Source organism: Achroia grisella, unplaced genomic scaffold, assembly GCF_030625045.1.
Source record: "Achroia grisella isolate CSIRO2021 unplaced genomic scaffold, CSIRO_AGI_Agris_v1 utg126, whole genome shotgun sequence".
NCBI lineage: Eukaryota > Metazoa > Arthropoda > Insecta > Lepidoptera > Pyralidae > Achroia > Achroia grisella.
Window position 1 is genome coordinate 390,494 of NW_026712609.1, and position 14,401 is coordinate 404,894.

Consider the following 14,401-nt stretch of genomic DNA (forward strand, 5'->3'; position numbering starts at 1 on the left):
GTCAAATTAGAACATAATAGAACATTAATCTTGTTTCATTACAATATCATCACTAGCATTTACCGAACTGTTATATATAAAATGACTTATTAAATTCCATGCCATATAACAAATGAAATTATTGTAAAGGACTCGGAGGTGATAACATAATTTGTACTATTTACTATTTTGATTTATTACATAGAGCGTGATGAGTCAGAGTTGACTGATAATAAAATTATATCCTTATTGAATCCAATGCTCTATATAATAAATTTATTGATTAATTAGATATGTAAGATATTTACTAGGTCGCAATTCCTAGTCGCAAATCCTCTTCATACAGCGTTAGAAATTTATACATGAAAGACTTAAAACACGTATCCCGCTTGTGTATGAGATATGGCATAATTAAAGCTGACGAACGAACGACGACGAAGTGTAAAAAGAAACAATTTTTGTATAATATGTAATCCATACATAAGACATAACCATACTGTCAAAACTATTTTCCCGGATGGTGTTGTAAGTGTGCAACAATTGACAAGCCCACATTTCGCTCGGTATATTTGAAGCATAAGGCAGGTGGCCAGCTTCTCTATCGCTTTAATTATTGGTTTTAGCATGGGTCCTTTTTCGGAGAGTCAGAAATATAAATTGATACACAAAGTTGCCGGTGACGGCCAGAATTGAATTCACGACCTTCAGAGTGTAAATCGGGTCACGACAATGTACCTGTAAAATAATGTAATGATAATTACATATGAAAATGAAGTGATTTATGATTGAATTTCAACCACTAATCCGCTTGATACTCGTATTTGTGCCCGATCAATATCTTCAAGCTAAGCTATATTTACTATGTTTATGATATATATGACAAGGGCCTACTGCGATTTATGTAGGTATATTGGTTATCAGGATTTGACTGATGAGACGTCATCGGTGGAAAAACTTTGATATCCTGCTCACATCGTAAAATAAATATAATAAACATAGTAAATATAGCTTAGCTTGAAGATATCGATTATCGATTTATACATTTTGATTAATATAAAGGCAGATATCCTGAAGGAGATAACAATATTCAGCAAAAAGTAACTAAAAATGCTACAGTATGATTTCCATAATTTTGAACCGATTTTTAGATGATTCCGGAAAGGAAAAAAATATCTTTCTATGTAGTTTATTCACCTTTTGTTGTATTAACGTAATATATATCATAACATGTAAAATTTTCCAATTATAATGATTAATTAACGTTGATAACAATTATATATTGAAACACATTATTATATGTGTTTCAACATATTACATCTGTGAGAATGATATCTTAAAAATACTTTATTTTTATTATGTCGAGTGAAATCTACCCAAGTACAAATAGGTACATAATGGATGTGCCGGAAATAAGGAGTGTCAAACGTACCATATCTATATGTCTATCAATTAGTCTATTGCTTTCAATACGTAATTTATTACTATGATTAAATTCACTGTAGTCTAATAGACTTCCTACTTGTAAACAAAGCAGCGTGTTAATATTAATAGAAAGTAAAAACTAATATCAATACCAATATTCAAACTTTATTATTAAACAGTTTTATTAAAATACCTATAATAATCTAATTTACCACAAAAACAGAAGTGCATAAATAAAAAATCAAACTTAGATCATGATCCGACACTAACAATTAATTATAATTATTAATGGTATGGTAATTAACAATTTAAATATACTACATCCCGATGTAAATACACCTGCAAATAATTGTAATATATTGTAGTATATAGATAGTACATCTGGTTCATTAATCTGCTACCGACCTATAGGATTACATATAGTAACTATTAAAAGGACGTTATTAAAGTGAAGTTATGAGCAAATAATGATAACTTCTTTTAAAATTATATAATAAAGTGAAAATACTTGTAGCGCTATAATTGTTTTTCTATTTTTATTTCAAAGACAATACATTCAATTTGTCAGTATAAAAATAGCCATTGCTCGGCCAATGAAATAAAAATGGCTTGTCATTACAATGTGATTAAAAATAAAAAATATAAACCGGTGTTGTACTATGCAAAGAAACATGCGATAACATGTTTTTCATTTCATAAATAAAGTGAGTAATAAGAAATACGCCACAATTAATGGAATAGAAATAGCAAAAAAATCAACCACACTGTCTCTGCTCTAAAAAGCGAATGAATCACAATGTGTTGTTACCCGATGAATAATTTTCGGAAATAAACCGTTTCCACGGTGTAGAATAAGCCATAGCTTCGAGAAACACGTGGGCATTTGAATTTTCGTTGCAGTAATGATAAAGTTAGTCAGACGGAGTGTTGGGCCAATCATTATTCATACATCTAATGTTTATCGCCCCCTCCATCTTGCGAGGGAGGAGTCATCGCTTGATTCCCTGTCTACTGACGCATACTGCTATTTTCAGCTAAGTTTGGCAATCCAACTCTCATGAGTCGTCCTCTAAAGCAGTCGGAATTTGACAGATGCTCTCTTTAAATGTGCATTAACCCTAATCCTATCCTGCTTATTTTTATTCTGTTTACTTATTTATTCTTATTCTCATTTAAAAAAATATTCATGGCGAATTTAATTGACTGTTTTGTATTATTATATATTTAATTTATTCCTAAACGAAACAAACATTTACTCTATTATAGAAAAAAAAAACTAAGAATATATGGTACTGTTTCAAATATGAATTCACAACCTTTCGTATGTTATTTAAAAGTTCCTTTCAGATTAGACTTAAGTGCCGTAGTAGTTTATTTATTGCAGATATCTCATGTTTTATTTTAGATTTATTAGATCCCACATTAGTTGTCAAAATTAATTGGTAAAGGTGGTTAATTTGCCAAAGCAGATGTTGTGAATGCCGGTCATTACTTTGGAGATGTCAGAGCCAATACATACAAAATTATGGCTACATTCCTACAAGCAACATATTCTTGTGTTACGCCACTTATTATTATAGTATGACAAACAAACTTTATTCCATGAATATTAAGAGGAATATTTCGTATCGTAGACTCATAATTATAGTTCTACGAAGGACTTCCTCGTATTTAAACTATTTCAGAGGGCTTGCGAGTACTGAAAAGTTTCAATAAGTATTCTGGTTAAGCCTGCACTATGTTTATATCATATCATCATATGAAAAATTTATAAGCAGTTAATTAAAATACATATTAATGAATAATTTGTTTCTACAAACTGTATTTTGAACATTTAATTTACTTTGATTACATTTTAGTACCTTCAGCTATTTTTTTCATCTGGTAGACCTAATAAATTCATTCGAATCATTGAACCGTTCTAAATCTAAACTCACAGCGACGATAAATATATGTATAAACAACCTATTTAATAAAAATATATAACGAAAATTATGTATTTTCTTAATAATTGTTGCGGCAGCCCTACTGATGTGGTATGCGAATTAACGCATTCCATTGTGTTTCAAGCGACACACACACAATATAATGATATAATGGTCAATGTACAGGCGCATCGACTACGTGGCAATGCGCCCACGCAAAGCTCGATGAAACAAAGCGCGGTGCGGCGTCCTCCCCACTCAGTCCATGCGCGAACTTTTAGCCGCACACATCTCCCATAAAAATTGTACCTACTGAAAAGTTGTATTTACTTCAGTGCAATATTATACTGAAAGGATATTATTTTGTATATCGGATTAATAAGGTATTTATTTATTATTTAATTTTTACTTAATTTTGTATAATTATTTAAATATTTACTTAATTATGTAAATTATAAATCTGAAACCAAAAATAATAGATGGCAATTTAAATACATCAACTCTAATAAAGTTCTGGTTTATGGCTGAAGTTTAGTAGTATTAAAGTGAACGACTTTATACGGAAATTAAATAACCAACAAAGTTGCTAACTCATTTTCGTCGCTGTGCTATGTGTTATTAAGACGAACTAAACTTAAAACATATCCAACTACATGAAATAAAATAAGGTTGCCTGTCGTATGAATAGAGTTTACCTTCACATTGTTTTATGGAATTTAAAAACCTTATTGCAAAAATAAAAAAAAATTGCTTATTTCGCCGATACGCTATTTCTGGGGAAAAATTCGAAAAATCTATCTATTTAGTAATCAAGTAAAGTTATAGAGATCATGTTCCACTATTCAATTTTTTTCTATACAATCTTGACCTTAAACTTAAGTAGTTACACAGTCAGTCACCTTCTCGATTTATTTATATATCCGACTTAAGTATATTTATTAGTAAAATATAGGTCACTACAACTAAGACAGGTATTTGGAACATTCCACTACTTTGTCTTTTAGTCATTATTTATGAGCAGAAAAAAGGTATAGTGACTCGAGATTATGTACAAAGAACTCATATAAATTATATTCATGAGTTAAATATATTCATAGATATTTTAATATATACATAGTTACATTAAAACTCTTTCATTAAACTAAACAGTTTAGATTTTCAATTCTCTTCTCTAATGCCAGCAGAGTCAATACAAAGGCCTGTATAATTGAATTAAGTCTTGGATCCACCATATCCTGAAGTTTTCAGTTTACTTTCATATTAAATATGACTATAGAAACTCGGTACGACTGGCGTTCAAAATTTTCAGTCGGAGTAAATTTAAATACGATCCAAACATTCGTCTGGCATTAAGCCAACTATCAATTTCTATCAAGCCGGGATTTTAGATTTACTTATACACTACAGTGAATAATTTACAAGTATTGGTATTATCTTCTCTTTTTTATGTAAATTAATTTGTCTCTTGTAGTAATTATGTTCATTATTATCTAGATATATTGGCTTGTGCTACTGGAAATATACGTTGTTTATATTCATTCAACATTGGTTACCGTCTTAGATATATTTTAATCTGATCCGGTATTTTTTTTCTAGAGAAATAAAAAATCACAATGTCTGAAAGCAAGACTCTGGAAGCTGGCCAGCAACTAGTGAAAAAGACTATGGATGAAGTAATTCAACAACGACAAACAACTGAAAGAATATCTATTCAAGCAAGACAAGAGTTTCGTGAACATTATCAAGAAAGTTATGAAGAAGAATTTCAAGAGGAAACCTTTATTGACGAATATGGCAACGAAACTACAAAGAGAGTAGAGTCCAGTAGCGAGAGCAAAGAACATTCTAAAAGTGCTGACGTAAGAGTAAAAGCGTCAGGGCTAAATGCAGAGCAAGTAAAAGCTCTAACAGACTGCGCAAACCAAGCAGGACAACTGGCACTGGACTCGAAGGCTGCTAATTGAACCATGTAATGAGTTATACCTAATTATAACTAAATTAAAAGAAAAGTAAATTGAGACCACATTATGATTTAACTGTAATAATACGTGATGTATATTACAATACTTAAAGCATAACCTAACCTGGAATTTATTAGGAAACAGTTGTTCGATTAATCTGAAGTTTCCTTTCCTTGCCAGTTTCCTTTATATCCTTTACATTTTTAACATTTCCTAATATAATTTATTTTTGAAAGTTAATAATTAAAGATTTTAGAAATTGTAACTAACACATTTATTTTGTTACAGGTTCCTTAAGCACGCGGGTTGTGGTTTCCCGAAAAGTGATAAAGACTGTGTCCAGTGTTCCTTATTTTATGTTCATCATTTAATATATAAGTTAAAATATATGAGAATGCAATAAAATTATTAAAATACGGAAATGGTGTATTGTTAGTGTTGTGTGTATTTCGATGTTCTGAATTAAATAAAAAAAATGGAAGAAGAAGATGATGAGCGAAAGAGCCGACGACCGAATCTGGCGACCTTTAGCTCTATAAATGCTCGTGTCGTACACTCTTCACTAGAAGAGGGTTACGTTCGTCAACAAGCTTCTTCAGAGTCTGCCGATGCCAATACTTGTTCCAGTATATCAACAGCTCAGTATAGTGATAGAAGCTTTGTTTCCAAAGCGAGTACATTTTCACGCAGCGGTACTTCGAGTTCAAGTCAAGAGGAATGCGAAGTTGCTCATACGACCGTCACGAGCGGTCAATATTTAGCAGCAGCACGGGTCGAAACAGCCCGTTCTATGGAAAGTCTCCGTCCAAGTAAAGACACATCTCCAGCTAGGCCTGCAAGTTCATGTACGTCGGTACGTACTCATAGGAGTTCCTTTTTGACAGCAAGTGAGAGAGATGTACGAGAAACGCGAGGTGCACCTGCTAGACGGGCATTATCTGGGGAAGATATGGGAAATTCAGCGGAAAAAAGACGTGGTTTATTTGCTAGCACAGAAAGACGAGCTTTACAGCAACTTAGCTTACCACCTCCGGAACGACGTTTAACAATTCTTAGCCCACACAGTCCAATGGCAATAACGGAGTTACAGTGGCCTGCACCGTCAGGCATTCGAGGTCGTCGAAAGAAAGGAATGGTGCTACCCAAACTTATCCTGCCACGCAGTGACTCCGATGGCTCGGACGTATTTTTCGAAAGGTGCCAATTTCATTTTATATTTCCTAAATTGATTATTAGTCTGCATAGTTTCTTAAATTTACGTTTCATGTCGTATGCGTATTTTATTTGATAAATGGTTGATGAATTTAACGATGTCTGTAACTATTTTTGTTATATTTTATTGGACTTTATTCTAGAAAAAATTTTTAGGTTAAAGATAATAATATGAAAATGCAACAGCAAACTTATCGCATAAAGAAATTTCTTACAGTCAATGTTTAAGATATTTCTATGCGCTCATTATAAAAGTGTACTTAAACATTTTTAAGAATATAAAAATAAGTTATAAATTGTTGGTGTTGTTTATGAGTATCCTGATTAGCCCTACTTAGACTCTAAGGTCTTCACTACAAATCAACACTACCAAAACGTGATTAAGCTAGACCGTTTATTTTACAGTTAGTGGAAGACGCATACAGTAAGTTATATGAAATAATTCCTATTATGTTTCGTGTTAAACCGATATTTAACACTTCTAATGGAAAAACATAAATAGATTAAGCTTCAGAAAATTATTAGGTAGACATATATTCGTTTTCCCCATTTGCTTGGACTAAATCGTAAAATACCCAGTTAGTTCAAAGAGTGGTTTACGACAAATATAAGACGATTATGTTTTCTTTTACGTTATAAAGAGCTGGTTGTTTTATAAAATATATATACATAATTCTGAATGTTAGAAGGAAAAAAAGCTAGAATATCATTTTTAAACTGGTTCAGTGGGTTTTAATGGACCGGTGTTAGCTAAATATTACTAATTATAAGATACTCAATATTACTTTTAAATTATGAACCTAAATTTTACTAACATTCTAGTATATTTATAACATACTGAGGGATGAATCGAATGAGGAGATGAATGAAAATATATTGAATATTTTCATAAGATTAATATTGCTATAATTTGAATATAAAAGACTAAAATAGGCAAAATTCTCAATTATTTGTTTACAGTTGGGAAAGATATTGAGTAGTACAAATAAAATAAAATTAGGTTGAAGATAGTTAAAAAGTATAATACTACAATACCTTTGAGAAAACTGAGAATTTGCATTTTCATCACTGAACATGCAAAGTTTGCAGCACTACCTTTACGTTTCATGAAACCATTCTTAGTATTAAAAAGATAGATAGATAGATTATTATTTATAAATTGTTCATATGAGTAAAGCGTGGAGCAAGTCTTTTTCCATAAATACTAAATTCGAAATGTCCATCTGTTTCCGTAGAACAGAAAATATTCACGATTAGAATCATTTCAGAAAATATCTCTGAGGAAAAGAAAATGAATCAACTGTTAGACATAAAGATGTACATTTTTTAAAGCAAAGATTTTATAGATAGAAGGTATTCTTATATGCTTGCCAAGATAAATGTGTTCACACAAGCAGTCTTGCGTCAGACATAAAATACTTTACAATGCCTGTTTATATTTTTCTTTGAGCAAAAATATTTTATGTGGAACGTAGAAATATAGATATTTCTAGTAACATAAATGTACACTCAATACTACACGAGAATCACAAAATTCGTGAGTTTAAATTTAACCAGGTGAATCTGATGGAAGAGGGGCGAAGGGGTGAGAGGAAATGAAGGACCTCCTACACTACATTTAAATACTTCAAAATAATAAATTAGGTTAATAATTGCCTAGCTATTATCTACGCATTCATATACTCTGCTGCAGGAAGTATTGAATAGTATAATTTCATAAAAATTAGAGTCTTCTATTTCTATGTAGTTGCAAACTGTATATCACTGTTAAAACTCGGACTTTGTTCCACATATTAGCCTATTTTTATCATAATAAAATTAGTACTTGATATAACGGCAGCAAACCGAAGAAAATGGAGTGATATTGATCATCACCAATTCCTCCTCCCAGTATATGTTATCCTTAGATTTTCACTGCCAGGAATAGCTTCTGCATATCATGCAAGTCCACATTCTATCGGAGATCGACAATAATATAGACTATTCTGTCTTTATTGACTGCCACTCGAAGAGGAATCTGGTGCTTATTTTAAATATAGATATGTATTATAGAAATAACTACAAAATAATTAAGAATAAAGTAAATATCAAGTTAGGTTTAAAATGCAGGCTAGTTAATCTCAAGTAGAAGTAAAGATAATACGAAGTTAGTTTAGGTGAAATGTAGAGTTAAAATTATTATTTTAAAATATTTTTATAAAAATAGGGTGGGTTGAATGAACTAATTTTAATGCATATTCATGATCATATCTACATATTTATATACAAAATAATAGACTAACAAGCATAATAATAATAATAAAATAGCATATACTACTATAACATACAACTGTATCTTCTCACTTCTCTTATAATCCTTAATACGGAATCCTAAAAATAGTTTTAGTATGACGGTAAAAGAACCATTTATAAAAGTAGATACATACGTATGACCGCAGCTAAAGAATGCTACCTTTGTATTATTAAGTTTTCCAATAAAAGGAGTTACAGCTTCTTAGGGGATTTCATTCAGAAGTACAATCAGGTACATTGTCAAAAATTTCACTCGTAGTTCTTTGAGTATGAATAGATTTGTGCTAACTAAAAATAGACTCAAATAGTATGTTTGTCAATCCAATCGAGACGAATATGGCCCATATTAAAACAACTTAATATGGGCTGTGCTCTATATTTAAAAGTATTTTTTAATTATTCGTTTTATTTTCTATATTTTTAACCCTTTCAGTACATCCAATAGAGGCGGCCGTTAGTTATGTATATTGATTGTTGAAATTTCATATATGTATTATATGTAATTTTTGTTTATTAGCCTAATTTTGATATTATATCTAGTAACGAATATAGTTATTGGTACTATAGGCACTGATTACATTATCGTTATTATATTTTTTTTTATAACACTGGGGACAAACTAGCATGTGGCTCACCTGATGGTAAGTGATTACCGCCGCCCATGAGCACCCGCAACACCAGAGGAATTGCAAGTACGTTGTCGTCCTTTTAAAAAGGAATAAGCTCTTTTCTTGAAGATTTCAATATCGTATCGGTTCGGAAATACCATTGCTGGAAGGTGATTCTACAATGTGGTTGTGCGAGGCAAAAAGTTTCTAGAAAACCGCACTGTGGAAAACCGCCATTCATCCAGATGATCAGGATGGTATTTCAGTTTCTGGTGGGTGGTACGGTGGTGAAACTCAGCAGCTGGTATTAATCCGAACAATTCCTCAGAACACTCCCCGTGATATATGCGGTAGAAAATGCACAGAGATGCAATATCACGCCGCAAAGCCAATGGGTCGAGTCTGTCACATAGACGTTAATTACCAATGATTCTGGCTGCTCGGTTCTGAATGCGGTCAAATGGAAGTAGCTGGTATTGTGGTGCTCCCGCCCAGAGATGAGAACAGTATTCCATGTGCGGCCGGATCTGCACCTTGTATAATTGCAAGCGATGGGCTATTTTAGCCTTGTCCTCCAAATGACCGCAAAACTGAACGTCACTGGATATATCAACGCCAAGGACCTCGAGATTTGGCTTCACATCAAGGAGAGTGTCTTGAAACTGAGGAGATACGATAAATGGAATCTTTTTAGCGGTAAACGCGCAAACTTGTGTCTTCTTGGGGTTGAATTGAACACAATTTTCCTGACACCAAACCGAAACTTGCTGGAGTGAAGTTTCGATTTCGGACACAAGTTTGTTCCGGTACTCTATAACTTTTGCCTGCGACATATTAGCATCTCCGGTACTGTCATCCGCATAGCAATGAATGTTGTTGATTTGTAACATGTCATTGATATGCAGAAGGAACAGAGTCGGAGACAGCACACAGCCTTGTGGAACACCAGCATTCACAGAGTGTGGGTCGGAGCAAGCACCATCGACAACGATCTTGATGCTCCGATCAGCGAGAAAGCTGGCGACCCATTTGCATAACTTCGCAGGCAACCCGAAGGATGGTAGCTTTGAAAGAAGAGCTTTGTGCCAAACACGATCAAAGGCCTTCGCAATATCCAGACTAACAGATAGGGTACCTCCCCCTTACTCTCAATAGCCTCTGCCCATCGATGTGTCAAATACAGTAGAAGAGCACCAGCGACCCTTTCGAAAGCCATACTGACGATCAGAAATCAACTGGTTCACTTCTAGGTATCGTAGGAGTTGACAATCGGTTGACAATCGACTCCATGGTCTTTGAGAATAAGGAGGTGATGGCGATCTCCCTTAGGGATCGGATGAACCAAAGCCGTCTTCCAAAGTTTCGGGACTACACCTGTAGAGTAGCAGTACCGGAAAAGACGCGTTAGTACCGGAGCCAACTCAGATGCGCACGTTCTGAGCACAATAGCAGGAATACCGTCAGGCCCACTCGACTTGTGGATATCAAGGGAGAAAAGAGACTTACGTACCAGCTTTTGGGTAAATTTTACCTCTGGCATAAAAGTCTCACACCGCGAGATGACCGGCGGTGATTGCTCCCTATCGTCCAGTATCGAGTTGGATGCAAAAAGAGACCCAAGGAGATCGGCTTTCTCTTTAGCATGTTGGTTCAACGAGTTATCCTCTCTGCGCAGTGGTGGAAAAGATGGCTGACAGAAATTTCCCTGAGCACCTTTACAAGCAAGAGACCAAAAAGCCCGGGATCCAAATGGCAGACTGTTTAGTCTCTTACCAATTCTACTGATGTGCTCCGACTTTGCTGTGGCTATAACTCTTTTGAAGGACCTGGAAGCGGAGTTATACTTCCTTTTAAGGGCACTGGTTTCTGGATCACTCGACTTCACAGCTGCAATCCAGGCACGGAAGCATTCCTGCTTATGGCGAGACGTCGATCTACAGGATCCGCTATATCAGGACTGAGATCTAATATCGACAGGTACCTGGGAATTTGGAATAAACATCTCCATTCCCTGAAGTACTACATCGGTGAAGCAAACTCGCCCCCATGGGTAAGATGCAAAAAAACTTCGCATCTCATCCCAATCTGCCGACTTAAAATGCCAAACACGACGTCGACCAGTAGATCGCGGCAAAGAAGGACGCGTGAGAGGCACTTCGCTCCGTATCAGACAATGATCAGAGGATCCTAGTGGGGCTTCCACAGAGATCTGATATCCGTCCGGATGAGAAGTCAGCAGAAGGTCCAACAGTGAAGGTATATGGTCAACAACATCAGGAATTCGCGTAGGCGAGGATACCAGTTGCGTCAAACCATATGCCAAAGCAAAGCCATGAACAGATCTCCCCGCATAGTCGGTGGTACGTGAACCGAGCCATTCAGCGTGATGGGCGTTAAAGTCACCTAGAATCACGACCTCAGCGGAGGGAATCTGTTGGAGCAAAAAATCTGTAGCCATTTGGACGTGTTCAATGAGTCGGTCAGTTTCGGTGTTACCGCTATGGAACCTATATAAGCATGCATAGATGCGAGGGTGGTCATCGCAATGTACACGCAACCATAAAATGGACAGGTCAATACCTTCAAGGGTACCAAGACGGCGACAGCAAATATCCTCTCTGACATAAGCGCACATACCGGCCTGTGGAATAAAATGGTGTTCCAATTTATATCCAGGGTAGGTCAGGTACGAAATTTCGTACGGGACAGGATATTTGCGTCTCCGTAAGGAAGAGCAAAGCCGGCCTCTCCGTCTCTAGGTGGTGGTGGACGGCGTTGAAATTGGAATGAATTCCCCTGATGTTGCAAAAACTGACTCTGAGCAAGGGAAATGCCGATGGAGATTTGCTCGGTTTCCTGTTGGCCAAATTGAGCGGAGTATTGCTCACCCCAGAATACGCAGGGCAGCCTGAATGTGATATCTCAGGGGTGGATTCTCCAGTAACACGGTTACTGGTACCACCCTGGGGTAAAAATCTCTTATATTCCGCTGCCATGGTATGCAAGAAAGGGGGGGTAGGGGAAGGAAGTAGGAAAGGGATAGGGGGAGGGGGAGGGGCAACCGGAACCTACAGCTCACCATGCGAAACGCGATAACGCTTAACGCCGGTTTTCTGCCGAGGTGTGGTATGTCTCGGTTCGAGCGACCCAATCGAGCTGAACAACCACGTGTGGTCGTACAGCTTGCTCTATCACTTTAAAATAAAATATATATTATATTATAATGATTTGGAACTCCTACATATATATATTAGTACATCGAAATTAGTATAGTGGAGAGATGAATTAACACACAATAGTTTCTATATAAGAGAAGACAGTTACATTGTCTTCTATTTAGATAGATGTCTATGTTGTTTATAGTGATTCATGATTGCTAATATCTTTTATCTCTTTTAACTAATGAAAAGATTCGGAACTTTTTAACGAACGAACGACATTCTAAACTATAGCAGTACCGTCAAGTTTTAGTGGTATCAGTCAGGCAGGTGTTCAACTTCAACCATATCATAAATACTTCCGAGTTTGGAGTGGTCTCAGTACTCGTCCCCATTTTCGTGCAGTGAAGCTGTAAATAGCAATTGCTACCGTAGTATTAAAATAATTAAATAAAAGATATTGCTAGTTTTTATAAACACGAGTGAATCCGAAATGGTCTCTTATATGAAACACTTCACTTTATTAATGCCTAAAGTGATAATATGGGGAAAGAAAGATAGTATAATATTTGACCATTATGAGTCATGTTTCCATAGGTAATAATAACAATAGGTGAGTATTTCGAGTAACCCACCGCAGCGGGCGACCGCTGCTCCTAAATGAGAATTGGATCGAATCCAACACAATCGATTTCTTTTTGTTTTCGCACACATTATTGAAATGACTACGGAAATAGATCGTACTGTAACCTGTCTCGATAATTCAGTATATCATTATTATATACACTTTAAAACATATAACTTTTTTTCCGTTGATTGTAGGTTTGATTCCACGCTCTACACATACATTTATTTTCATGAGCATGATTGTTTGTATTGGTCTGAATGTTTTCTATGTGTATTATGTATGCATTTATAAAAACAACCATGAAATCCTAATAATGTATAATTAAAAAGAAAGAAAACGATTGAAGTATACCAGCCTGCATATTATATAAAATTAACATATTTCATATCATTTTTATACCATATAAAATTGAAATATATTTTGCCTAACTTACCTACACACATAATTGCTATTTAAAATTTTATAAAATTATTAAATAATCATCTTAATTTTCTTGTTCATAATGTATTTTTTTGTGTATGGCTTCGAATGCCTAATACTCATAATAATGCCAACCATAGACCAATCATATAAATTATTGCTAATGCCGGCTATTCTAGATCTTGTAACACTGGGTCCTTGTACTTATGTACAATTTCAATAGTAGTCCGAAACAAAATTTCGTGCATACTTTGCACGAATATTTTGTTTCGGTGCGAAAATAAATATTATCTGCCCTTATCATTCAATTGAAATGTGCTTGACAGTAAGTGATTAGTAACGAATATTCTCATCTGTAGTAAGTGGGTTTTACACATTTTTGGGATCATAAATTTACATTATATCTAATCTATCGTACCCATTGTCATATGACTGATATTTACGTAGATAAGTTGTAAAAATTCCTAATAAGATATATTCATGATCGCGGATGTGACTACATTGTACATAACCTGACATTATACTGGATCAACATTACCTACGAAAATTCTGCTTATATGTTTATTTTGAGGTAACAAACACGAAAGAAAAAACATGTGTCAACTCAAATAATGCAGTAATGGGTTGGTACATAAGCCACTTTCTCAATATCTACCTACGGATATAACGCTTCTATAGGTTTTTAGCCTTTATACATATTATTACTACTACTATACAATAGCAATTTCTTAAGACAAGTATGCCATATGACATTAAGGTTGCCAATTGTACACATTTTTATTAGTGTAATAAAGAT

The 14,401-nt window shown here is 34.7% G+C and overlaps 3 protein-coding genes across 5 annotated transcripts in view; all 3 read left to right on the plus strand.

Annotated features, from left to right (window-relative positions):
• The window catches only part of LOC131854993 (cAMP-specific 3',5'-cyclic phosphodiesterase), a 346,930-nt gene that overhangs the window by 194,490 nt on the left and 138,039 nt on the right, over nt 1-14,401 (plus strand). The gene's annotated exons all lie outside the window — the stretch shown is intronic.
• LOC131854996 (uncharacterized) lies at nt 3,585-5,667 on the plus strand. The gene is made up of 3 exons (XM_059206200.1): nt 3,585-3,709; nt 4,923-5,295; nt 5,576-5,667. The coding sequence occupies exon 2, from the start codon at nt 4,940-4,942 to the stop codon at nt 5,288-5,290; it is 351 nt and encodes a 116-aa protein (XP_059062183.1). The 5' UTR covers nt 3,585-3,709; nt 4,923-4,939; the 3' UTR covers nt 5,291-5,295; nt 5,576-5,667.
• LOC131854995 (uncharacterized) lies at nt 5,747-6,799 on the plus strand. The gene has a single exon (XM_059206199.1). The coding sequence runs from the start codon at nt 5,763-5,765 to the stop codon at nt 6,573-6,575; it is 813 nt and encodes a 270-aa protein (XP_059062182.1). The 5' UTR covers nt 5,747-5,762; the 3' UTR covers nt 6,576-6,799.